Source organism: Phoenix dactylifera, chromosome 16 (assembly GCF_051530095.1).
Source record: "Phoenix dactylifera cultivar Ajwa chromosome 16, Ajwa_hap1_PhDact_Kaust_v1.1, whole genome shotgun sequence".
Lineage (NCBI taxonomy): Eukaryota > Viridiplantae > Streptophyta > Magnoliopsida > Arecales > Arecaceae > Phoenix > Phoenix dactylifera.
The window spans coordinates 21,651,642-21,677,243 of NC_143205.1; the positions used below are offsets into that span (position 1 = coordinate 21,651,642).

The 25,602-nt window shown below is 38.3% G+C and overlaps 3 protein-coding genes across 4 annotated transcripts; 2 read left to right on the forward strand and 1 right to left on the reverse strand.

Annotated features, from left to right (window-relative positions):
- Positions 1-4,009: 4,009 nt before the first annotated feature.
- Positions 4,010-6,618, reverse strand: LOC103705508 (putative xyloglucan endotransglucosylase/hydrolase protein 32). The gene is made up of 4 exons (XM_008789242.4): positions 6,260-6,618; positions 6,049-6,149; positions 5,669-5,886; positions 4,010-4,598 (listed from the first exon to the last, which is right to left on the reverse strand). Exons 1-4 carry the CDS (start codon positions 6,462-6,464, stop codon positions 4,235-4,237), a joined length of 888 nt encoding a protein of 295 aa, XP_008787464.2. The 5' UTR covers positions 6,465-6,618; the 3' UTR covers positions 4,010-4,234.
- A 9,202-nt stretch (positions 6,619-15,820) lies between these two features.
- LOC103705507 (uncharacterized) lies at positions 15,821-23,243 on the forward strand. 2 transcript variants are annotated; one of them, XM_008789238.6, is made up of 6 exons: positions 15,821-16,062; positions 19,987-20,125; positions 20,327-20,574; positions 21,534-21,621; positions 22,681-22,747; positions 22,885-23,243. In XM_008789238.6, the coding sequence occupies exons 2-6, from the start codon at positions 20,121-20,123 to the stop codon at positions 22,936-22,938; spliced, it is 462 nt and encodes a 153-aa protein (XP_008787460.1). In that variant the 5' UTR covers positions 15,821-16,062; positions 19,987-20,120; the 3' UTR covers positions 22,939-23,243. The 2 variants fall into 2 exon arrangements, with proteins under 2 accessions (XP_008787460.1, XP_008787461.1); XM_008789239.6 differs by having other exon boundaries at positions 15,824-16,062; positions 19,913-20,125.
- Positions 23,244-23,462: 219 nt separating this feature from the next.
- Positions 23,463-25,229, forward strand: LOC103705506 (polcalcin Phl p 7-like). Its single transcript, XM_088712582.2, has one exon. The coding sequence runs from the start codon at positions 24,947-24,949 to the stop codon at positions 25,190-25,192; it is 246 nt and encodes an 81-aa protein (XP_088568708.1). The 5' UTR covers positions 23,463-24,946; the 3' UTR covers positions 25,193-25,229.
- Positions 25,230-25,602: the final 373 nt, after the last annotated feature.

Consider the following 25,602-nt stretch of genomic DNA (forward strand, 5'->3'; position numbering starts at 1 on the left):
TTTATTTTGTTAGAAAATTCTAGGCGTATATAGTTCTCAGTGTAGCACATTAGATGTTTGTCGATTTGCTTCACTTGTATGCCACTCCATTTGTGAGATGTTATTCCCCCCTCCCCCGCCAAGTAATCGAGGGACTGTGTTTTCCTTGTACCGGCAAATTCTGAGAAGCCTCAACTCCCCTGATCTCCCACTAATTCATGCCGCCCGGTTGGCCAATAAGACGGAGGTCTTGTTTGGATCAGAGGAGCGATACCTCCATAGCATTGTCATTGCCGATCTCGTTCATGCTGCTCGCTGCTCCCTATCCATTCTTGAAAAAGGCCACGTCCTTTGACATATAAGACATAATACATCTCCTGTGAGGCTTCTTATCTCTCACCTTAATTTCCTTTAATATCTAAGGTTTTTTTTTGTTTGACTTGCAAATATTGGGTTATCATGGCGCTTTAACATGAAGGCTGTGTTGATTTTCTTGAGTTTATATCTCTATTCCATGTGAATTATTATCTTCTTTCTTTTCCAATATTTTCACAATGAGAAGCTTAAAACTATTTACCTTACTAGACCTAATGATAGTATAAGGTTCACAATCTCGGTACCACACCCGTAATTATAGTGTTAGTATGTTTGGTATGATGCCCAGACACTAGGTGTGCCCCTGTACTGAGTATTGGTTTAGTACCATTAAGGTATGGTATGCTTGACACCGAGCAGTATGCACTAGTAAGGTGAATCTTGCTTGAATGCATAATAAAGCATATGAACTTATATCCATTTCTTCATTTGGCTGAAAGCACCTTCTTGTTCATAATTCTTGAATCAACGGGAATGGATGAATGGGTGCCTATTCGAGTAAATAATGAAGCCAGTGATAAGAAGAAAAGAAGTTATAGTCCATTGTTGAGGAACTCAGGCTTTGTTTTGGGTGTCTGCTTGAATGCATAATAAAATCTGTTCTAAGAGAATATACATGAGAATATAGAAGACTTATGATGCGTGTTCTAGTAATTTGTACCAAAAATTTCCATGAAGTCAAATTTTATTTCTGATTCTTTCAGGATTTGATATTTAAATATGGCAAAGGTAATCAACCCTTTATTTATTTGGACAAAATGCATTTCAAGTGAAACTCAGAATATCTTTAAGTATAGGCATTAGTCAGGCTCTCTCTATTGTTATCTTATGGACATGTTATATGTAGGCCTTCTGGGGCGTTAGCCATTCAATGCAGCCATTATGCTACACCCATATGGTTGCAGTGGATATCGGTGAAAGGGTGTTAAAATATTCTCACCGAACCTAGGCTCAGATTAGAGAAATTGTACTCGATGTTGTGTTGCTACTTTTGTATGTATATAATTGTGGTATTAGTGTTTCAGGATGATGGGGTTTAGATCTCTTAGCTAGATCAGAATCAGTTCAAAGTTATAGTTCCAAGTGGTGTTTTCTCATGATATTTTTGACATTGTGGATCCCACCTTGATATCGCATGTTGAATTGCTATCGTCATGCAAACTGATACAGGAAGAGGTTGGGACAGGAATTATACCACATGCAAGTCATATAGTAAAAAGTAACTTTGTAAAATCATTAGATCCCAATTATTACATTTTTCAGTTTATCAGTAGCATGGCAATAGGGCTAAAAAAATTCAAAGCATGAAGATTTTTTATGTTTTCATTCATGAACACAATAAGCCCATCAAAAGATACAATCTGTTATCCCAATTGTTTATGTATAAAAAGTCTCTTTTTGTATACTTTTTTGAAACATTGAAAGTTAGAAGTTCACATCCTATCCTGAGAAAGGTAAATATATCTCAGAGCTACAGAAATTCAGAGTGATTCTCACTTTTAGAACAATAAAAGATTTAACTACTGTTATAAAAGAGTGAAGAACACTATGAATTAGTAGGATTTCTTTCTGGGACCTGTTTGAGATGAGTTTACATTGCAGTTATTTGAAGTAGATGGATTATCCCTTTTTTTATTCTTTTATATGAATGTAGGTGTCCTATTCTGGGTAAAGCTAAATGTGAATTCCGATGAATTGTCGGTATCTTTTTGATTGAGAAAGATGAAAGTTTTCTCTCCAACTTATTATGTCACCAGTAAAATGAACATGAGAATAGTTTGGTGTTCAGATGTAGGAGAGTTCACAAAGTATTGCAAGATAATTATGCTTTCTTAACCTATCCATATAATTCAGTGATGCACGTCATGTGTAGTATCCATCTATCTTCAAGTTTCCAAACTGCATGCATGCTCTAGTCTAGTTTCAACCCAAATAAATTTTCTTTTACTACCTGTGCGTTTGATCTAAGATTTCCTATGTTTTCTGTGTCTTATATCCTAGCTATCACAAACTTGTGAAATGCCTCAGTAAAAAGAAGAAGAAGAAGAAGAAGAAGAAGAAGAACAACAACAACAAGAACAAAGATGCAAGCAAACACAATTAATCTTTGCTCTTACAAGCAAACAATGTGCTCCTACAAAAGCTGTCTCACTTTGTCCATTATCTCCAGATTCTCCATCCTCTACCTTTTATTAGGCATAACCCTCTCCATGCAAACTAGTTAGGAGATTCCCATTCATTGGTTTTGGCAAAATTAGAATGATAAAGAGAAAAAAACTAGCAGACATTGAACTCCAAAATCATTTTTCTTCCCATCAAGAAGTGGTCCTGAGCTAGTGTGTCGACATGTATTAAAGCTACTTGTATATATTTTTCGACTTTTTCCAAAATAATTGTGACAGTTATTGTATTCTGATCGATGATGTATATCAAGAAGAATAAAAAGGTGGCCCCAGCTTCTGGGGTGCGCAGGGTCCCTTAATTTCCGAAGGATAGTGCCATTTTAGCTAAGAAAAATGTTGTTAGGAACCCAGTCCACATGGAGGCATGCATTCAAGCACCATTTTCTCTGTGACATCACTGTTGGGTTCAGGCTGGCGAGCACCAGACGTTGCTGTAGACATTGTATGAGCTCCTGTGCTCAGTGATAACTGGGTCATGTGTCATGATCTTTAAAGATTTATCTCAGAATTTCTGATCCAAGAGGTAGTTAAAAATATTAAATTCTTCTTATTTTTGGTAGTTGAAAGTGTGATTTCAAGGCCAACAACTATTTGCTCTATCTCACTTTCCGAGGGCAACAAATGAAATCTTGTAATAGCATGCTCTATTTCACTTTCCAATAGAAGTACTTTTCATCATTTTTTTACTGTACTACTTTGCTATATATCCGTGAAACATCTAAAGATAATATCACTTTCTTTGTACTCATTTTGCTTCCCCATCCTCAGTTTTTCTTTATTGGGCTGCAGAAAAGGGAGATGAGCAAAGGAGGGGCAATGTACTTCAGTATAGAATCCCCCACTTGTACAAAGTTACTGCTCGGAGGAGCCATCCAAGGTGCAACTCCTGTTTTTTTTTTTGCGGTTCATTATTTTAGAAATTTTATATGAACAGATTATAAAATTGAGCTAGAAGGAGAAGGCGGAGGAGGTGGTGCGAACCCCTGATTGGTGCGAGCTTAAATGCTCTCGTAGTCTGGAGCTTAAAAATATGAAATTTGCCTAAAAGGCCACCGACACCTAGGAATCGGGCCAACTCCTGGAATCCCGCCAATCCTCTCATGCAACCAATCTCTTCCTGCCGCGTAGGAGTGGAAAAGATCGGACGAAGTTGGTGCTCCATGTACCGAACGATGGTCCCCATTCCATGCACCAATTTAATCGTTTTCTTGCTGCGGTCAATTATTGATCATCATTGTCCAGTCAACCTCAAGCGCGTAGCCTTACGTGAAATCGTATCTCATAGCCTGTGCTCCAAAAAAAAAATCATATCTCATAGTCAGACTGTCAGAGCTCGCTACACACTGCAGTCACTGCACCCATCAATCTTCTTTGCAAATAAACATCCAATGAAATGGCAGGGATGCTTGGGACTGTCGAGTCACCCGCTCATCCACGTAACTTCTACTTCTCTGCAGCTCAACAGTTCAAAATGAATGAAACATCATCTTCTCTCGCCGTCTATTATGTACTTATCCAGATAGAATTAAAGCCAACCAAGAGGAATTACATTAGGCACGCCATGTTTAACCTTTAATAAGATCACCGCTAGTAGCCGGCAGTAGGAAAAAGAAAGAAGAAGACACGCTTTAGATATGGGGAAGACATATATGGCAGGGGAGATGAATTGTATCAATAGATTTAAGGGTATCTTGGAATCAGCTCCGACACTCAGGCGTCAGGGAATGGTCCCTCTTGGGATCCCAGCAGTAGTTGTAGATCATGTAATGCTTCTGGGCCCACCGCATGGCCATGGTCTGCCGGGAGCTGAGCCCGGCGCCGGACGGCGAGGAGCGCACCGGGCGGCAGCGGTGCGAGGCGTAAGCGGTGCAGCCACGGACGATGAACCGCGCGAACCTTGCGACGAATGGCTGGTAGCGGTAGTCGGCCTTGTATCTGCCGTCATCGGTGGCCCAGGAGGATGCATCCCAGATGGAGCCGTACAACCACAGTGGCCGGACAGGGAACGTGTAGACGCTCCTTCTCGGGTACCGGCGTATCGGTATATCATCTACAAAGAATCTGTCGGCAGCCGTATATATTAGTTTCATGCCATCACCTATAAATATAGTGCCCAACTTCAAATAAATAATAACTCTTTTTTGTATTGTTTTGATCAAATTCTGTAGTTCGATTTGAGAACCCTAAGCAATGTAATTGTCTTCGATTAAGGGTTCCCATGCAATTGTAATAAAATAGAATGCCTTATATCAATGTGATTTCTTTGGTATTAAGTACTCATTGTACAGAACATGGATGAAAAGCCCACTTGTAGGTGCCTTAAAAAGGCCTAGACCACTGTATGAAGCATCTAGGTAGGCCTCATTTATTACCCACTGTTAATGCCACACATGCATAGAGTTGCTATGTTCCTTAGAAACCATAAATTTACAAGGATGAATGATATCCACTGATTCATGCCCAACAGTTGCTTTGATCCAGATCTACAACTTTTGGCCAATGGATATCTTTGTTTAATTGATTTCTTATATATATATATACTAATATCTACTGGCCAACTGTTGGACGTTTGATCAAAGCCACTGTGGGACATAAATCGGTATGTTGAAATATTTGAAGAGAAAGAAGAAAAAAAAAAAAAAAAAGAGAATTATATTTCTGCCTGTATATTACAATGTACAGGAGCAATCTTTATATAGAATTAGAAGGCTGACTAAGTTTGGCACAATCAATATATCACAAATCAATCAAGATGAAATTTGGTAAGGCCGGCTATATTTGGCACAATCAATTATAAATCAATCAAGCTCCTAATCAATTATATGATTTTAATACAGTAAATCTATTAATATTAGAAAGAACGCAAACTCAGTGGAAAGAAAATAATGCCATTTTTGTCTTGATGTGGTGAAATCTTTTTAATATCTTCTACTTGGATTGTGATGTCAAATTGGCTTCAATTATTGGATAGGGTAATAAGTTAGATCTTGCTATCCTTTCTCACTTGACATCGTTGCATTACTATACTAACTTCTGCAGCCTAATTTATAAGAACAAGCATCATTCTTATTTCCTAATTAAGCCCAAAAGTTAAAAAGGGGAAGGAACTCCAATACATCCTGATGCCTTACATGATCTCTCTAGGACTCCAAAGTATGGCATAGTTGTGGAATCCGGCGGTCGGATCGAACCACAGATGAAACTTCATCTCCCTGCCGATGATCCTGCCATCTCCACTCCCCCTGATGTACACATTAGTCTGCAGGGTGTATGGCTCGCCGGGCATCGTCCCGAGGAACTCGATGTCGACCTCGTCATGGAAGCCCGGGTGCGCCTCATTGTTCGAAAGCTGGAATTCCACAACACATTAAAGAGGAACTATATAATTTAGCGACGATTGCATAAGATCCTAATGCAATGCACCAATGTTTATACTGATCACTGATCATAGAAAAAGCCTATGCTAACAAACAGAGATGGTCACCCATGTAATCAGTCTAATGTTCCTTACGTAGAAGGCAGTGATCACTCCTGCAGTGTAGCCACGCTGGAGCTTGATTGAAGTGCTAAAATATCCGTTCCGAAATGGGCGATTTGACTTAAATCCACTTCCTAATTTTTGTCGAACATAAGATATAAGGTCATCAGGAATTGACAATAGATAGAGTGAAGTGCTGCTATAAATGGACTGCAGGCTCCAAAAGAGTTGATGGAAGTAATACCTGAGTTCCTATCAAGCCAGATTGTGGCTGAGGACTGGTCTCTGGAGACGTACTGATGCTCAGGACCCCAAAGGTTGCTGAACCCATGATAAAACCGCAGAGGCTTAAACCTGTGGCTTGGGTAGTATCCAGGGGAGGGCTGAGCATTGCTCCCATGGAGCAGGAGGAGGAGAAGTGATGGGAGGAGGAGGAGGAGGAGAGCCATCAAGACTAGGGAAATGGGAAGGAAGAATGGTTAAATGCTGGAATGGAGGAAAGAATATGGGCTGCACAGATGGTATAAAATAGGAAGATCTAGGGGTCCTACCACTAGAAGGCTGATAAGAAGGGCAGTGATAAGAGGCTGTGGTTGGAAATGGAAATTATGAGGGCTTGGGTAGAAATGAAGGCAATAGGATCCAAGGCTCCAAGAGAACTCAGAGAAGTTGGTGAGCAATGTGGTAAAAGCAAGGGCTGTTGTGCTCCCAACTCTCCATCATTTCTAGTTTTAACCTACCGGCTACCCGGCCAGTTAATAGTTGCCCTGCAACAAAAATAAAAGGATGACAGTGAGGAGGGCCATGGGTGACTCCACATTGGGTTGCTAGCTTGTGGTGAAGTCCTGCAAAACTTATGCAACATTGATATCAGTCCAATCATTAAAGTGTGACTTGCTTGAGCTATCAGATTTTTCCTCTTACCACATTTCTCTTGCGGGCCAGGGTCTGTACCAGGGAGCACATCCCCCTCCAATCCATCTCTTTGTTTTTTTTCTTAACTAGCCTTCAGTATTTTTCCTCAAAAAAAACTAGCCATGAGTCTTACAGATGACAACTCGTTAGGTGTTTGACTGCCACGTAAAAAAATTGGAACAGTGACGGGGTTGCTGCCTTTTTGATGGCACCAAATTACGCTAAAGACAGCAGCCGAGACTATTGAAAATCCCGTAGTAAACGGGAGCGTTGTGTCTTGGCAGTGGTCCAGTCTCAAGTCTCAATTGAAATCAGAGTCTTAATAAGCTTTACTGCGTAGCAAATAATATTTTGGATAAGGCAAATCATAAATTCAACTTCTAGCCCAAAATTTGATTAGAAATTCATCCTCCGGCATGCATGCAGCTGAGGCATGTTTTGGATATCATGGAAGTAATTCGTAGCGTTCGTAAAAATGATTGCTGCAACATTCCATTGGCTCTACTCGTTTTGATTGCATGCAGACTTCCTATTCTACTACCAATCATCTCAAAATAAGTGATGGTGGTACTTACCTACATCAATTTAAATATAGAACCTCCTCCCAATCATGGAGTGCGGCCATTAAGGTAGGGCCTAGTTTGCCATTAGTCATTGTGATCGGACTTGGCTATTTATGCGGAGTAATTGATTCTTACAAGATATTCATAGATCCCTAGGCCAATGTCATGCTTATATCGGTATAATGATGTGCTATCTCTGATACAACCACATTTATTCTTATGAGGCATGCTATTTGCATATGCTTGCTGTGCATGTATAAACATGTACTGGTGGCAATGTTGAAATATGTAAAAATTTAAAATTTGGGGACAAGTGGTGATTTCAACATGGTATCAGAGCAGAAGTTCTGAGTTCAAACTCGGTCCTCGTACTCTTCAATTTTATTATTAAAAAAAATTCGCATGTTAGGCTTACTCATTAAAGAAAAGTCCGGTCCACAAGTGAGGAGAAGTATGAAAAAATATAAAATATATAAAAAAATTATCTCATTTTAGTAACTTAAATTTTTGAGATAAGTGGTGATTTAACAGGCAAAAGAAACAACAAATTGGGCACCCATGGCTGGAGATATGGATATATAGGTGTAGGTCTTTTGTTACAATTGAAGTCAGTATGTATAACAAATGCTTTGAATGCAAGCATGGCTTAGAACTCACATCTTGTTTGCTTGCATTAAGCAAGATGAGTGAGTCAGCTCCATTTGGTGAGATGCGATGACAGCTAATTATATGTACTTGAGATGCGGCAATGGCATTAAGACCCCTTGTCCTGGCTGGACCCACATAGGTTACAGCTAAGGACGGCGAATCTGTCTCTCTTATTGGTGCTCGTGTAGCTTTCGTGGGCTGTTTGTTTGGATTGGCTCGGGGTTTGATGGAGCCTTGCATGCATCCCTAGTCTCGAGTTATGTCACATGTGCCGCATGCGAATTACCGACAAATAGTGGTCTCTTGGTTACATTGCTTAAGGAATAATTGGGGCGACAAGAGCCTTTTTATACTGACGAGGAATTAATGGCACTGCCTTGGAGCTAAAAGCATGAGGAAACTCGCCACAACTAACTTAAAAAAAAAGCAAATGATCAAAATTATATCAAGCATATTCTATGTACAATCAAAGAAAAGGTCATGATAATATGTAAGTGAATTTTCTTTGCACTCGATCTAGATATTATTCATTTATCATTCAAGTTACAACTTTTCTAGGTGCTCTATGAATAAATCTTGGGCTACTCATGAAACGCGTGCAGTATCTTAATTAGCTGAGACTATTTTTTTAAAATGATATCGCTTAGATTCAATTGTCAATCCAAAAGGATTATCCTTGGCAGAAGAGAAGCACTAGCCATATACCTAAATCCCAATGTCTAGTTTACTTGTCTTAAAAGATCCTCCTATAGATATTTCTTGAGAAAAAAACATCATCTCATATGTAACCTAAGTAAAATATTTTGATTGTACCAACTAGTGCAGTTGTAGAGTTTTTGAAGGTTGATACCCTGGATTTTGGTTTGAGCTCCGCCCTTAGCCTAATTTTGATTTAAATTTTCTTTCATGCAAGTTCTAGAAGGAAAAACAAAAGCAAAGGATCAACGGAATGCATGTAAATTAGTTATGAATTTAGATTCAAACCTAATAAGTTAAACAAATTTTATTGGCTATTATTTGTTCATGTAAAATTTATCTAAACTTGATATAATTTTATATGATTTTTAGATGAAGTTATAATTAGAGAATTGCAAGTCTAAGTCATGTCAGAACTTTACATTGTCACGGCATTGTTTTATTGGAGCGCACTAAATAAAATGTTGCTCATGTGATGCAATACATAAATCTCTACGATTCAAAAAATCTTAACATGCATCAATTTTTATGATTCATCGAAAGAACAAAATTCGACCATCTAAGAAGAAATGATCAATTAAGCAGAATTTTTTGAACCACGGTAATTTCACATTATTCAGTGGAAGATCCTGTTCCCCCATGATTAAGAAAGTCTCTCCCCCATTAATCTGCATCTAGGATGTGAATATAGCCGCTGCAAAAAAAAAAAAAAAAAAAAAAAGTCATCCGAAGATGGGAAACAAAATCATTTAAAGCAGCCAATTTTTTTTTGGTGAAAAATAAAGCAGCCATTTGGTAACGGTCCTCAAAGTTGCTAGCTGTACATCTAATCATGTGAAGTTGTAAGTACTCATTTTTTCCAGGGAACCTCAGGTTCCTCGCCATGGAGTGCATCATTCTCCACAACGTTCTTGGATAGGACGTGAAATGTAGCCGTTGGAGAAAAAGCATCCAAAAATAGGAAACGGCATGGTTTAATACGGCATACTTCACCATGTCAAGTTGCTATCGCCTCGAGACAAGGAATTCAAGTCACGACAGAAGAGTCGAGCGCCCGGAGGACCGTTCGTCCACCACGACTCCGTGTCTTTCGAAAGGACCCCGTGGCCGACAATCCATGAGCTTAGGGGATACCCCCCTTCCCAACGCCCTAACGTTGCCAATTTGAAGGAATAGGTCCCTACTTTGAACAGGCATCATCTGAAGTTTGGGTCCAGTTTAGATCCGTTGCAGAGATGAAATTGGCTCTCTAATCAAACTATAGTAATTTATACAATAATTTTAAGCGATTATGGCTATCACAGAGCCAGCTTAACCCTTAGACGACTGGGACGGTCGCTAAAGGCTCCGGCCAAAAGAAGGCCTACTACAGAGAAAGCCTCAAAGACAAAATAGGGAAAAAAAATCTCCTTTAGTAAGTTCGCCTTAGGCCGGCCCACTGCAGAGAGAAGACCTCAAAGACAAAAGAAAAAGAAAAAAGGTCTTTCTTAGTGAGTTCGCTTTAGGCCCTCAAATATATTGAGTCACTCATGGACTATTGGAATTGAAGGAGTTTCTGTAATACTTGTGAATGCTACTGGGTAGGCTTTTGGCTCATCAATAATTCATATTTCTTAAGTTAGAAGAAAAAAGAATTATAAATAAATATTTTACTAATATAACGTAATGGCAAAAGATGGCACCAAATATCTAAAACACTAAAATTGAGAAAAATAGTGGGGTTGAAAACAAAGTAATCAAAAAATTGGAAAAAAATAATAGAAGTAATGGATCGAGTCAAGTTTGAATTGGATTGAGATATAAGTATTAAAAAAATGGCAATCTGGCTTCAATCTATTTTATTATGCAGGTTAAGGTTTGAGATTAGACTTCAACCCTTTAATAAATAAATTAGGCAATTTGTCTCTAAAGAAAACAAGTCAAGTTGGATCAAATATGCAATGATCTGTTTACCTAATTCGACATGAATAAATGAAAATGTAAACAAGTTGATCGAAAGTAATTTGACTATTAGTCGGTGCAAATAGGTTAAATAAGTTGTACCTTTATGCTCGAACTTGATATATTTAATAAACAAGTTTAATCAAATCAATGCATCTACCATCCAAACTTCGTTGCGTCAAATCTAGACTTATTTATTACAGATCTGATATCTCAGTTGGCTGGTCAGTCATATACTGCCACCTTTCATGATCTAAAAAAAATAAATTTTAACTCAAGCATGTGATTCAGAGACACGGATATGTACCTATTAGCCTGTGAACTAAGATTTTTCCTATTTTTTTTGTGTGACTTGCATGTTACTAAAAAGACATTGATAGACACATTTCATCTTGAAATCATGCTCGTCAAACACCTAACCCCACATCTTAAATGATTTGGATATGCATTGCTCTCAAATGACTGGATGCATCATTATTGTTGGAATTTTTTTTCTATAACAAGGGAATGCTAGATTTGCAAGTTAATTAGACTCCGAACCGGCTTAACTCTTAAGCGACCGCTTAGCCGCCTAAGGTCCTGACCACTTAATGCATTTATTATAGTGAGTCTTAACATGAACGTCCAAATGCATTGAGACCTTCAAATGCATTTATGTTGGAACATATTTTTTATCTAAAAAAATTTATTATTATTATTTATTTATGCATTGAGGTCCTCAAAATATTTATGTTGGGATTTTTGAGCTGTTCTCAAATATATTAAGCCGCTCCTGGGTAGGCTGAGCGGAGGTAAAAGATTATTTATATTTGTCAGGCTCATGGTTGAGTAATTAACTGGATTGCAGCTTGAAAATTATTGAGAGTACTATTTTAGTCCACATGAGGATTAATCATTAGGACGACATCACAGTCCCCAGCAACATCCTTTTAGCTTGGGCATCAACTGATGAGAATCTCACGTGAAAGGTTGATCGGGGGCACGAGAATGGCTTTGCTTGAAAAAATGGTTGCCAGGGAGGAAGAAGGAAAGCCGGGGAGAAGCTTTGGTTGCTGCGAGTCTTAAATCCTTCCAACTATGCCATTAATGCATTGAATGATGCCAAGCGAGAGAAGAGCCAAAAAAGAGCCTCTTCCTCCGTGCTCAAAACCGACCAACCGTACGTCCTTGCAACAGACCCTGGGAACAGTCAACTCCGTCCCCACACGCTTCCTGCCGACACTACCCTGCTCTTCGGAGCTGTGACTGCATCAAGATCAGCGACGTGATGATCCTTATGGCTAGTGTATGGCTTCTACACAAGATAATGCAGCGTCCCTAGCCACACTTGGCGTGCACACGTGAATAAGTTTGTCCACACGAGCGCAATGGATGAATCGTTTGTGCTGCCGATGAGTACAAGTATTCATATCACAGCTAAAGGCTTACATTATGCCCCCACCTTCTAGCTTCCTCAAGATCAATTTTGATGGATCGGTGCTGGATGGTAGCACAAAAAATGAAGTGGGTTTCGTTATTAGGGACCCAAACTCCAGAGTTGTGGCGGCGGGAGGCTGTCAGTTATTTGACTGCACGGTCCCTGGAGCGGAGCTGAGAGCTGCCTGGGCGGATCTTCGACATGCTCAGTGTATGCTCTCAGCCAGTTCAGTTATTTTGGAAGGTGACTCAGCTACGGTCATTAGCTGGATCCAAAGGGGTCAGAGGGTTGGTGCTGCCGATCATCCCTTGATCCGCGATATCTGGATGACGATGAGGGACGAAGGGATGGTTCACGCGAAGTATGTGTTTAGAGAAGCCAATGGGGCTGTGGATTGGGTGGCCATGTATATGGCTAACCATGTCAGTAGTACCCTATGGGCAGGGGACGGGGAGCTGCATCGAGAGCTCCGTGATATTTTGTTTTTTGATTTTATTGGATGCATCCGTACACGTGTTGTATAGATCATCCGATTTAGCAGCAGAAAAAAAAAAAAAGAAGAGCTTACATTATTACACCAAAAAAATTAAAAAACAATTAATACTTCCATCGGGTTAAATTAATAATTTTAATGAAACAGTTTATCTCACGTAAAAAAAATAAAATTTTTCTTAAATAAGATGCTATATACCGTATATTTCCATATATCTTTGAATGATTGTTTAAATTTTATTTAAAATTAACAGTTCGGCTAATATTTTATTAAATTTAGTTTAAAATATTAACAAAATAAATTTTAAAAGATAAATATAATTTTTTAAATTATAAGAGGTAAGTATAATTTAATTGTGATCTTCAGAAGGGAAAAAAATTTGACATGACGTACGGAAAAAATGTACAGCCTAGCAGTAGGCATAGGCAGGCAGGCGTAGTGCGATCTGAAAACAGATGGGGTCGTACATACGTTACATTAGCAGATAATTAATTGAATAGTTAACAGGGTGCTTTTTTTTAAACAAGCCGTGTATATCTGGTGCTCTTCTTTGTTCCACATTTGGACAATTAAAATAAAGTCCGGGGACCTAAAAGAAATGAAGATTTATTGTATTGGGCCAACAGGCAAACAGAAAAGGGTCAATGGATTATGTATTTTCTCCAAGACAAAATACTCGAGCAAATAAGAGCTCTAGTTAAAATTAGAAAATTATTAATTTTTGGGCTAGAAAAGTTAGCTATCTTTCTAGAGATAATTGCTGAAGTTATGCATATTCTTTTGAGCTTTTACTTTGTAAATTTTTATACTATGAGGTTTACCTGGTTTGATTGTTCTGGGATCAAAACTAAGTTCATGCTTTTAATGTGGCATCAAAATGGAGTTTTGAGTCTAGTTAGGAAAAATATTTAGTAATTTGTGGGCTACATACCATATCTTCGAGGTTTGGACAATGAGAACTAGTAAGAAGAAGTTCTATTTTTTTTTTTTGCTAGAATGGATAAATTATATATATCGGATACGAATACATCCAAAAAAATCAAAAGATAATGAGTCCCAGAACGCATCGGGTAGTCAAAAGATAATTTCTACTATTCAAATTATCTATTTTGTCACTTATTTAAATAATTAGGTGAGAGATCATTAAAATATATAAATTTGACTTCTTAGGTATAAATTATATTTAATGAATCATTTTTAAGAAGAAAATAACTATAATAAGCTAGAATTTTTTAGGCTCGTGGGCCAGCCTGGAGTAGCCAACGGAGCTTGCTTCTGACTAGCCCAGCCTATGGGCTTGTGGGCCGGCCCAAATAGGCCATGCCCAACCTCAACCAAGTTGCCCAATTAGCCAACCTGACCATGGGCCGGCCCGGAGTGGCCAGACCCACGATCCCATGAGGGAAGACGCGCACGTGAGAAAAATCAGGGAAGAAGAGTCCTAACAGAGTTTAAGAACCTTATTGCGCTGGAAAATCGGCGATTCAAGGCGAATCAAACAAGTACTCTTGCCTATTTAAGATTCTCCATCCTCATCCTTGAGATCCATTGAAGAAAAGGCTAGAAATCCCCTGATTCAAGCTTTTCTTCTTGGAGCCTCCTCCTCGATTCGTCGTGTCAAAAAGGTTGCCAGAACCTTGCCGGACCACAGTGAGAGTACTTCGCCTTATGCCCTTTTTTTCTCAGACTTCTAGCCATTGTTCTTGGCCTTTTTAAGCCAATATTCGTTGGATTTGCATTCAAAATAGGGTACTCTTTTTTTGGTTCTCTTTTTCCTATTTCTATTGTTGCCAATTGCCAGTTTGGTTGGGGCTGCGGCCATAGTCACCGTTGAGAAGGGGGGAAGCCACCATGGCTGCCACTCCCTTGGTCTTGTGAGGGGGAAGGGATGAGGGTCGGAAGAGAGGGTTTTTCTCTTCTCTTCCCTCTTCCCTCTCTTTTTTTTTCTCTTTTCTCCTTCCATTCCTCTCTCTATTTTCTTCCTCTTGGTGTCTCTCTCTAGTTGACTTGAGTAGGTGGTAACAGAGCATGAGGGACCTGGTAATAGACGACGGTAGGCAATCTAGGTTATTAGTCCGCTAATTGATAAATCAGATGAATAAGATATGGTTTGGACTAACCTCATCATAGCGCCATGGGCTGACACTTAGAAAGCAACCATAGGCTATAATATAGAAGCCACTACGAGTGGGATAGCTGCATGGAAGCTACTACGAGTGGGATAGCTGCTACGAGCTTATATGTAGAAGCCACTATGACTGGGATAGCCGCCACGAGCTTATGCGTGGAAGCCACTACGAGTGGGATAGCCGTCATAGGCTTATGCGTGGAAGCTACTATGAGTGGGATAACCGCCATGGGCTTATGCATGGAAGCTACTATGAGTGGGATGGCCGCCACATGCTATAACGTGGTATGGTATTAGTCATGGACTGAGTCAAGACCTTGGTCAGTCTAAAGCCGGAAAAGAAAGTAATAAGAATCTCGAAAATCAAATTAATGAGAATGAATAACATGACATAAAAAATTGTTGTTGAACAATTGGTTATATATGATATATATCTATATATGTATATATATATGTGTGTGTGTATATATATATATATGTGTATATATATATATATGTGTATATATATGTATATATATGTGTGTGTGTATATATATATATATATGTGTGTGTGTGTGTGTGTATATATATATGTGTGTGTGTGTGTGTGTATATATATATATATATGTGTGTGAGTGTGTGTGTGTTTTTTGAAAAGACGACAATAAAAACTTATCCGTATATTATTTATGAGTTTTTCTGACTATTGATATGATATTTATATATTTAGTATAATTAATTGATAATTTTAATTACTTATTGTGTAGTAGTTTGGATTTTTACTGGGCAGAAAATTAAATTTTATAATCAGAACTGTTTTGTTATCTATTATAAAATAAGATTATTTTGGTTTATGAATATTGAAGTTATAATAAATTTTTTAGCTTTGCATTGTCGCTTTCATTTCCAAAAATAACTATAATGAGATAGGGTGGAATCAGAATCGCCCACCGTTTGGAAGAAACGGTGCGTACCGGTTTTTTATTTCGTTTTGGATAAATGCGGCGCCGACCGTTTGAACGAAAGAAATAGACATTAGAGCAATCCACCTTCCTTTAATCTTATCCGATGGACTGGTAATCGAGATTCTCCAATTCCACGAATAGCACGCGCAGCGTATATACCGACTACCCCGTCCGCTGTAACCCAACCCTCCGCTCCGGCATTCGGCGTCCTCCGCACCCCGTATCCGGTCCCTGCGCTGCAAAAACACCGCCTATCCCACCCTCTCCTCCAACCGCTTCTCCCGACGAATCCCCGGCCGAAGGTATGGAAGACCCCTCCTTTCTTTCTCTTGTTTTGAGAATCTCTTGTTCCGTTCTAATTTCTCAGTTTTGATCTCGTGATAGCGTTCTAATCTCGGAATGTTTTCCCAGTTCTACTTGGTTTAGTTCTTGGCTCTGTTAAACGATGAATTTGGTTTTATTGATGTATTTTCTTTGGACCTTTTTTTTTTGTTGATTTTTATATGCTCGTTATGTTTGGATTTCGGTATGTGTGATTCTTTATCGTGGAATAACTGCGATTTTCTTGATTCTTTTTATGGGATTCGGTTCAAAGATTAATAGAATTCCAGTGGGGGATGATTTAGTTGCAGTAGTTCTTATTGACTTGCTTATGTTTAGGTAAAAGCCTATGTTCATTACGTGAACATGGTATTAGGTTATTTGTGCCTGAAACTGTCTGAACTGTAATGCCAATCTGGACAACATGAAAAGTACCGAATTTGTATAGTTTAGGCTTTTCCTGTTGGATTAAATTATTGTATGCTCATTTACTTATAGTTGCCCAAGTAGTTATATTATGATCAGCAATGGTGGTTTAGGCCTAGGGTGTTGTGTTGTGATTATGGATCTGATCGAGAAAGATTTTCTTTGACATGCTTAACTCGAATCTTTCTGATTAAAAAATTGATGTGCATAGCCTCTATTTATAATGGTGAAATCCGTTCTTACACAATTTGGGAATTATGGTAGGATTTTTTTTTTCTAAAATAGACATCATTAGTAGCAATCTTCAAAAAAAACTAAAATTCTTGAGGCTGCCTTCTGCCGCTCCATCTAAATTTTCTCGGATAAAAGAGCTACGCTCAGAGTCTTATCCGAAAAGAAAACTGTTGGTTTGATCGGCTCGTTTCAGACCCCAAACGATGGAGTTTGGGCCTAATCGTTAGGAGTGCCGCTCCCTATAGGGTGGGGCATCATAGTGTAGATCTCAAAAAACTATTCATTTTTTTTTTTAAAAAGATCATCTCAATAGGACATCGTATGACCAAATTATGACTTTCAGAAGTTTGGTCTGTGACTCGACTTTCTGATGTGGCGGATTTTGCTCTCGGACCTTGTCCAGCCGTACTCGTAGCGACCAAAATAGTTCACATCGATCTAGGGATCCTCTTAGATCAATTATAAACTGAAATTGATGTTGTTTTGGAGCGAGAACATTTTTGAGTACAACTTTTGAATTGCTATTATCACCAACAACTATTGTTATTGCTATTGCTATCACTATCGCTATCGTTATTTTTATTGTTATTGTTATTGCTATTGCTATTCTTATAATTGCTATTATTGTTATTATTGCTATTTTTATTGTTATTCTTATTATGGTTATTATTATTATTATTATTTTGCTTTCAGTTGTTTTATTGGAGCTGAAAAATATTACATATTAGATGATTATCATGCAGTCTATTCTTTTTTAACTCCCCCTTTTTTACCAGCATAAGAATATACTGTTAGTATCTTCTGCTAGTTCATTGTGGATGAAAGTAGAATAGCTATAAATGAAGGCAACGTAGATTTCATTTTATGTGCTAATCAAATCTGAAAAGCAGGGCATGCTTTTTAGCAGTTTTCTGCAACCCCAGCCAACCCCCCCACCCCCCACGTGCATGAACTCAACTTGATGATAACCTTAATGATGGTCAGAAAAGCCTTATTGGTAGAGTAATATTAGGCCACATCTATCACATAATGGTTACTTACATCTATGTCATGCATGAGAAATCCTATTCATTAATTTTCTTGAAAGGAGGAATCCTGTTAAAGTTATTTCAAATGTCAAGTTGTATTGCAAGAAAGTCATGGATTGAGATATAAGAGGCAGATTATAGCCCATGTACATGGCAGCAAGCTGAATTGCTTTTGAAGTGTTGAAAGGTCCCACTCTGGCTTTTGTTTTGCAAAGGTGGTTAATACAATAACCTCATGGCGGGGTTGGGGGGGAGGGGGGCGCGGGGGGTGTTATGGATGCCCAAATAACAAATGCTTTGGATCAGAATTTCGTATGAGAAGGAGATAGACACCGGCGAGGAAGAATTATTGGGATCGAAAACTCTTCTGAGTGCACAATCCTTAAAAAATAAGGATTACTTGTTCCATCTAAAAGGTGATTTACCATAGCCAGATCCTTTAGGAATTCTATGATCATAAGATCTCTCTATTTAGAGAAGTTTCTCTCTTCCCATCCTAACATCTTTTGAGCACCAACTATACAAGGAATATTCATTGAATAGCCTGTGCAAGCATCCAAACAGGCTCTAAATGTTTTTATTTGTGAACTTAGGCAAGATGTAAGGATGTGAGCATAAAATGCCTACTGCAACTGAATACAACACAATGAAAGGAAAATAATGTTTTTAAGTAGAGACTGATAAACAAAGTTTCAATCTAGCAACTGCCAGGGAGCCCATCTGAGGTTAAATTACCTAATTCATCCTTGCTACATAATGAAAGTACAGGCTATCCGACATAATGCTATCCTTGATTCATAAATGTAAAGTACAGGTTAAACATGCTGATGTAAATGTTGATACATAAACATAAATTAGAGCCTTTTTCCATCTATATGAGGTTGTTTTTGTGTATCATACTTCTGAAATGACTCTAATCAAAGTCCAAGACGCAAACGGCAAAATGTCATAAACTCATTTCTCCACTTCATCTATGTTGATTTTGGCACTTCTGTGTTTGATCTTTCAATAGTTTTTGAACTTCTGAATTAATGTAAACCCCCTCACCGTAAACCTACTTCATCCTTGCTACGTAATGAAGCTACAGGCTATCTGACATAATGCTATCCTTGATACATAAATGTAAAGTACAGATTAAACATGCTGATGTACATGTTGATACCTAAACATAAATTAGAGCCTTTTGCTATGTATTTGAGGTTGTTTTTGCGTATCATACTTCTGAAATGACTCTAATCCAAGTCCAAGACGCAAGCAGCAAAATGTCATAAACTCATTTCTCCACTTCCTCCATCTACGTTGATTTTGGCATTTCTGTGTTTGATCTTTCAATAGTTTTTGATCTTCTAAATTAATGTAAACCCCTGGGCAGTCTCTGAGTTATGCTGCATGTGGCCAAAGTGCCCCAAATGGTTCCTTCTATGCTCTTATCGGTACCGCTCCTAACCTTCTTATAAGCTATTACTTTTGATTTCTGTTCTAAGTTCTAGCAGGATTTCACCTTAGCATCCTTATGCATGCAACGATCATATTATGCTCATGGGTCAAGTTTGCTGTCCGTTGTTTTTATGTGGTAAAACTGGTTTATTGACTGTTTTGTAACCTCTTCCTTTAAGTTTTTATGATAAGTTACCACTTATAGGTTGCATCCTATGGCATCCACCTTTTATTGTGTCAAGTTGCCCTTTCTAGTCCCTCATGGATGTATTAGTAATCCTTTGCTTAAGAAGTTATGAACCCACAAAAAAAGTTTGTTGGTGCCTATCATCTTATTATATGCTAAAAATAATACCATTGACCTGTAGTTCGGGCTCAGTCCACTCTGTATAGGTGCTTTTTTCTTTTCTTTCTTTTCTTTTTTCTAAATTGATTTAGTTTTCCGTTGTGGATAATACTTGCTATTTTGAATTAGTAGTTGTGAATTGTTTTCTTTTGTTATTTCTGTTCCTTCTTCTCTATGATGCCTCTGCAAGCTATATGTCATTATATTTACTTTCCCAAAAATGTGATAAAAGTTCAAAAGCATTTTAAGATATAGTACTTAAATAAATAGTCACTAATCAGAGATTTAGCAGTCATTTGCATTGGAGTTATAAATGTTACTTTCTAAATTATTAGTTGTTGCTTGGTTTTCTTATGGAAGATTCGTGTCCCATAGTCTGCATGTCTGAAAATTTGCACAAAGTTTGGGACTTTGATGCTGACATTGGTGAACAGGAGGGTGAGATCGGGACTTTCGTACTAATTGGAAGTGAGAAGTCCATTCCATAGTCCTACGTGACTTGTCATTCAGACTGTACTCGGTGATATTAGATGGATAGTCCAACAGTAGACACTTTCTCTTAGCTTATATGGGGTAGGTGCTTCTTGTCGAAAGTTTTTTAGTTATTTTATTATTGTTGTTATCATTATTATTCTTAATGCACTTATCTTGTGTTTATGTTTATTTGTTTGTGCACACCCTCTTGTTTCATATTACTTGAAATAAAAGTTTAGTGGTATGTACTCATTGTACAAAGTGCACCAGCTCAATTTTGTCAATCTTTCTACAGAGCAGGTGTTGTTTGGGAGGACTAGCCAAAAGTGAATCAACGGACAGATCATTGAACGCCCACCAAGATTGGAACATAGGCCACTTATCAATCTGTAGAGAAAGGCCATGGTTATCTACTCCAGACAAAATGGAAAGCAATAACAGCAATTTTCACACCCCTGAAACATACCTGTCTTCAGGTGCCCCTTCTGTTGGCGAAGAAAACAAGTTTTTGCAGGAAAATGGAAATGACTCTTCATTTATCAACCAAGGTCAGTATTTACTGGAATGTAATACTAGATTTTGAGTAAATTATGATTCATTACATGTAACTCTAAGGCGTCATTGCTTTGTTCTACACACCACAATAATATAAATTCCAATGCGTCCTAGTATAAAGGAATGCCATTTCATCTTGTTGGATCTGTCTACTGATTTATAATCCCACTTTCTTCTAGATTTTACTTTATCTCGTATTACAGTGTAATACTGACATGGAATAGCCACCTCTTTTAATGTTGCTTTTTAACATGAACATTTAATTGGCTGTTCTTGTTTACAGAATCTCTCTTAAGGTTTTATAAAGAATAGGGAAACGAAGACCATATAGCTGCTCAACTGAGTCTTTTCTACTCACATCTTTCACCTTTATCCATGACAGATTGGCTTGACCATGGTTTAGTAACCCTTTAAACTTATATTTGCAAAAAACGCTGGTTTCCCCTCCGGGATTGCTTAAACCCATGCGGATGAAGGGGGGAAATGAACACATGCACACAAATTTAGATTGGAAACAAAAAATAAGCTTGCATCCATACATAATATTTGAGTGTTGAAACCTAAGCAGGAATCAGAGTACCAGATTTTGCATTGGTTATATATAGAATATGAAGAATTAGTAAGACTTCAATTTCCCTGAAAACTTCATTTGCAATTCCAATTAAAATTTTCTATTACTTTTGTGAATAGCGATTACAAAAAATGGTGGTGGTGGTGGTGGTGGTGGGGGGGGGGGTTGGAATTAATGTAAATTGAGTAGCAGCCATGAGTTTAGCAGACATAATCTTCTTTCTTGGGTCTTACACCATCTTCAGAATCTCTACCTTGGGAGAAAGTTTAACTTTATTGGCCATTTGTAATTTATTTCTATTTTTTTGCTGTAATTTGGTTTAAAAATACAAAATCCCTTTTGTGCTAAATGCTGTGGGAATTTGCTTATTATGTTGTGCAGCTGCTATAGCTTGGAATGAGATGAGAAGAGAATGGGTTGGTGATCGGTCAAATGGATCCCATAGAAGATCAAGAGAACCTATAATAAGGTAAGATATCTTATTTGACTCTTTCATGTTTGTACTCTATTGTTTCAATAACTACGAAGGCATTTTTTTCTCGAATGGTAATCTAATTCATTCAGTTGATCCAACAATGCAAGCTTTTCTGCTTCAATTTTTTTGTAATAATAGAAGCACTCCTATTTTCTTCCCACCTGCTTTCTGTTTGTTGATCGAACTCTCTAACCTGGCCTAATTTATGACCTTATGTGGGCATCTTTATATCATCTTATGCTGCATTATCATCTTTATGTCTTATAATGGAGGAGAATTCTTGTTTTATAAAAAGCACTACTTTTTGATGTAAATATTTATATCTAGCATTATCAATAGAGGGTGAGCCTTGGCGCGATGGTAATGTTGCTCCACTGTGATCTAGAGATCATGTGTTCAAGACACGGAAATGGCCTCTCCGCATGCGGGGGTAAGCTGCGTACATGTGACCCTCCCTAGACTCCATAATGGCGATAACCTCGTGCTTTGGGTTGATTTACTCAAAAATATTTCATAATTTTGTTAAGTGATTGAGTTCCGTAAAGATGAAATGGAAAACCTTTCAGTCAGTCCTAACTTCTTTGCTGTAGATGATATGATGGGTATTTGAGTATGCTACATGGTGTGTTTATTTGGACCCACAGAGTGCCTTTTCCTTGGAAAGGTGGGGGAGGCTGTGGTTGCTGGTTGTTCCTGCCAGTCAGCAGCAAGCAATGTTGTGTCTGCAGTGCTGCATGGTTCTGTTCTGTATTTTGTCCTTATCCTGGCTAGACAGTACAAGAAATTTTAAAATAATGAAAGTGACCTCATAAAAAAAATGCCATGAGTCCTCATTTTCCTGCAAAAAGATGTTTTCTGTTCCTATTTTCTTACATTTCTATATAGGTGTTGAAAGGTGTTAAGATAGTTGGGAAAAAGCTTGTTGGTGGTTAGTATTGTGTTACAAGATTCATGCATAAGTTCTTTGCAGTGATCCTAAGCAAGATCTTATCTGTTATCATTTATTTAATTCCTTTATCGTCTAATTCATTGCGAACTTTATTTCCCTTCTAGCTGGTGCACTACATATGATGACTTACTGTCAGTTGGTCAACCTTTTCCTCAGCCAATCCCATTATCTGTAAGTTATGGCACCTGTATTTAATATTTATATAGCTTTTCCATTTTGAATTTTGAGGTGCCTTCTTGTTGGATCTTTATCCTTTTTGACTGTATGCATAATTAAAAATAACACTTTGAGCAACTATAACTATGCAGGAAATGGTAGACTTTTTGGTAGATATCTGGTATGAAGAAGGGCTTTATGATTAGAAGAGGAATATCTACCCAGCAGTTTGATGGTTGCAGTTGCGATTCTTTATAGGCCTATCAACACCAGCAGGCAGCTCTTGTTCGCGTTATCAGAAGGAGTTACCTTTAATTTGGGTGGCTATACAAAATAAGTATTAGATATCCTCTTAACAGTGAAGGAAAGCACCATTAGATACATTCCATTACTTTGTCTCATTGAATTATGGTACAAGGACCTTGTTCAGTATTGCTTGTAAGTGTTCACTTGGAAAAGTCTGGTTAGCCTGCTATATGAGCTGAATGAATTCTGTAAATTTTATGAGTAACATATTATTAGTATTGTAGACAAAGCTCTTGAATGGAATCAAAGCATATTTCGGGGGCCCAGAATTCCTCTACCATTGAAAACAGGAAGCAAAATGTTACTCCCCATTCGATGTACCGAACTGTTTGTATGTTTCATTTGTCGATCCCAATCAGAAATTAGGATTATGTCACCATAATTTTGAGACAGGGCTTTGGTGATTTAGCTATAGAGCTTGTTCAATTGAAAGCCTCGAGCATGATTCATAGGCTAGCCAATACTTGGGCTTGCATGATAAATAGAAACTGGATTTGGCACCCATAGGCTCGTTCAAGCATTTGCACTGAGAAATAAGCTAAAATTGAGCATCTCTAGTTAAATTCTGCTTTAGTTCGAATATCCGTTACACAACAATTTAACAAGCCAAGCTTGTGCTTCTTAATCATCTTGCCTTTGGCCAGCTTTCTGTCCCACCAGGGATGACCAGCGTAGTTAGCCATAGACGAGGGCTCTAGGAGCATGGTGCTAAAAGACCATTCGCTAGTGCTGCAAATGGGTTTTGGATTAACTCGTACCCAACTTATTTAGTTGTAGCCTGATCTGATCTCTTGGATCTGTTGTTGGGTCTGAAATATTATCTCTTTGATCTGATTCCTTGGATCTGTGGGTGGTCCTAAAGAACGGTCCATTTGGCAAACTGGCTAGGGTTTGGCATATTTGATCCAACTTGGGCTTCGCTCGGGTCTAACATGGATCAAACATTAGATCAAATCTGATTTGGTCTGATCCAACTCAATCCAAAATCTCATGACTTTGAAATTCCTAACCCCTTTTTCACCCACTTTGGATCTGCATATCGAAATCGAGGTTGTTGAATTAGTTATAGCACAACGAAGGTTGAATCAGTATTAATAGCATTACATGTAGATAACCTCTTTTGATTCTCTCAAACTTGTCATCCACCTTATCGTCATTTTTCCTTCTAGAAATAGAGCCCTAGTATATTTTTATTCCACATGAACTTAGATCCAATTCCATTAGTTTAGATTTGGATCATGCTTGACCTGTCTCGACTTGAATGATTTGATGGCTCTAAAGTATGTTCCATTCCAAATTAATCTGGTCAACCAAATAGATCTAAACTCATGACCCAAAAGAAAAAAATCAGGGCATGTCTCTCTCTAAATCAGGCCAGGTGTTAAACAAACTATTTGCAAGCCTATCTTTTATAAATCCAATCGAAATCTATAGTTTATCCAAAATAGATCTTGAAACACATTGGGTAGCCTTATTAGCAGCATATAAAAGATACTAAATAAGAGACGTATCATACTGTATCGGTTCGATACTAATATACGGTATGAGGCATACTAATATTTAGTATACTAAACCGATGCCGTATCGGATGTACCAATACAATGATAGAGTGGCATTGGTATGAAATTCGATATCGAGATGGTCGTGATATTGGCAGTAATAAAATATATTAAAAAAAAGATAGAATAAAACAGGGGAGAATTCTATTGTTCAGAACGAAAACCCGCGTCAAAAGGGAGATCCAACTATTTCTCCTACATTCCCTGCCTTCGATTACCTGCCCTCCTTGCCACCTCCTCTCTCTCTTCTCTCTCACCACCCCTCTTCCCCGAGGCTCCGGACACACCTAGAGATAGAAAGAAGGAAGAAGAAGAAGTTACTCCCAGTACACTGCTGAGGCTAAGAAAGATGGGAGAAGTGACACCAGAGATGGAGAGGATGTTCAAGCGCTTCGATGCCAATGGCGACGGGAAGATCTCATCAGCCGAGCTCGGGGAGGCCCTCCGCACCCTTGGCTCCACCTCCACCGATGAGATCCACCGCATGATGGCCGAGCTCGATACCGATGGCGATGGCTACATCGACTTCAGCGAGTTCTCCGCCTTCTGCCGTGCCAATCCTGGTCTCATGAAGGATGTTGCCAAGGTCTTTTAGACTCCTTCCATTCTTATTTCTTCCCATTCTTTCCACCCCCCCACTTTTTTGCCCTTTCTTTCCGAGTTTTCTTATTCTTTTTTCTATCAAGAAATCTCTCTGGCCCTGCATGCACCGTGCATGCTTATTTGACTACGTAATGATGATTTGTGGAACTCATTAGCTTAAACTGATCTGTCATGAGAAGTCGTGATCAAACAATTGATAGTCTGGTTTGCTTAAACTAAGCCCATTTAGTACTTGTGTAGTCCATACGTGATGTTGGTCTCCTGTTGGGTCCAAACGTGATGTTGTGTAGTCCCGCAGTATCTCCTAGGCACAAGGATTAAAAAGAACAGAGAAAAAGAAATCTGTATTTTAACAACAAAATAAGAAAAAAAATTTAACCACAGCCGTTCGCGTGCATGTTT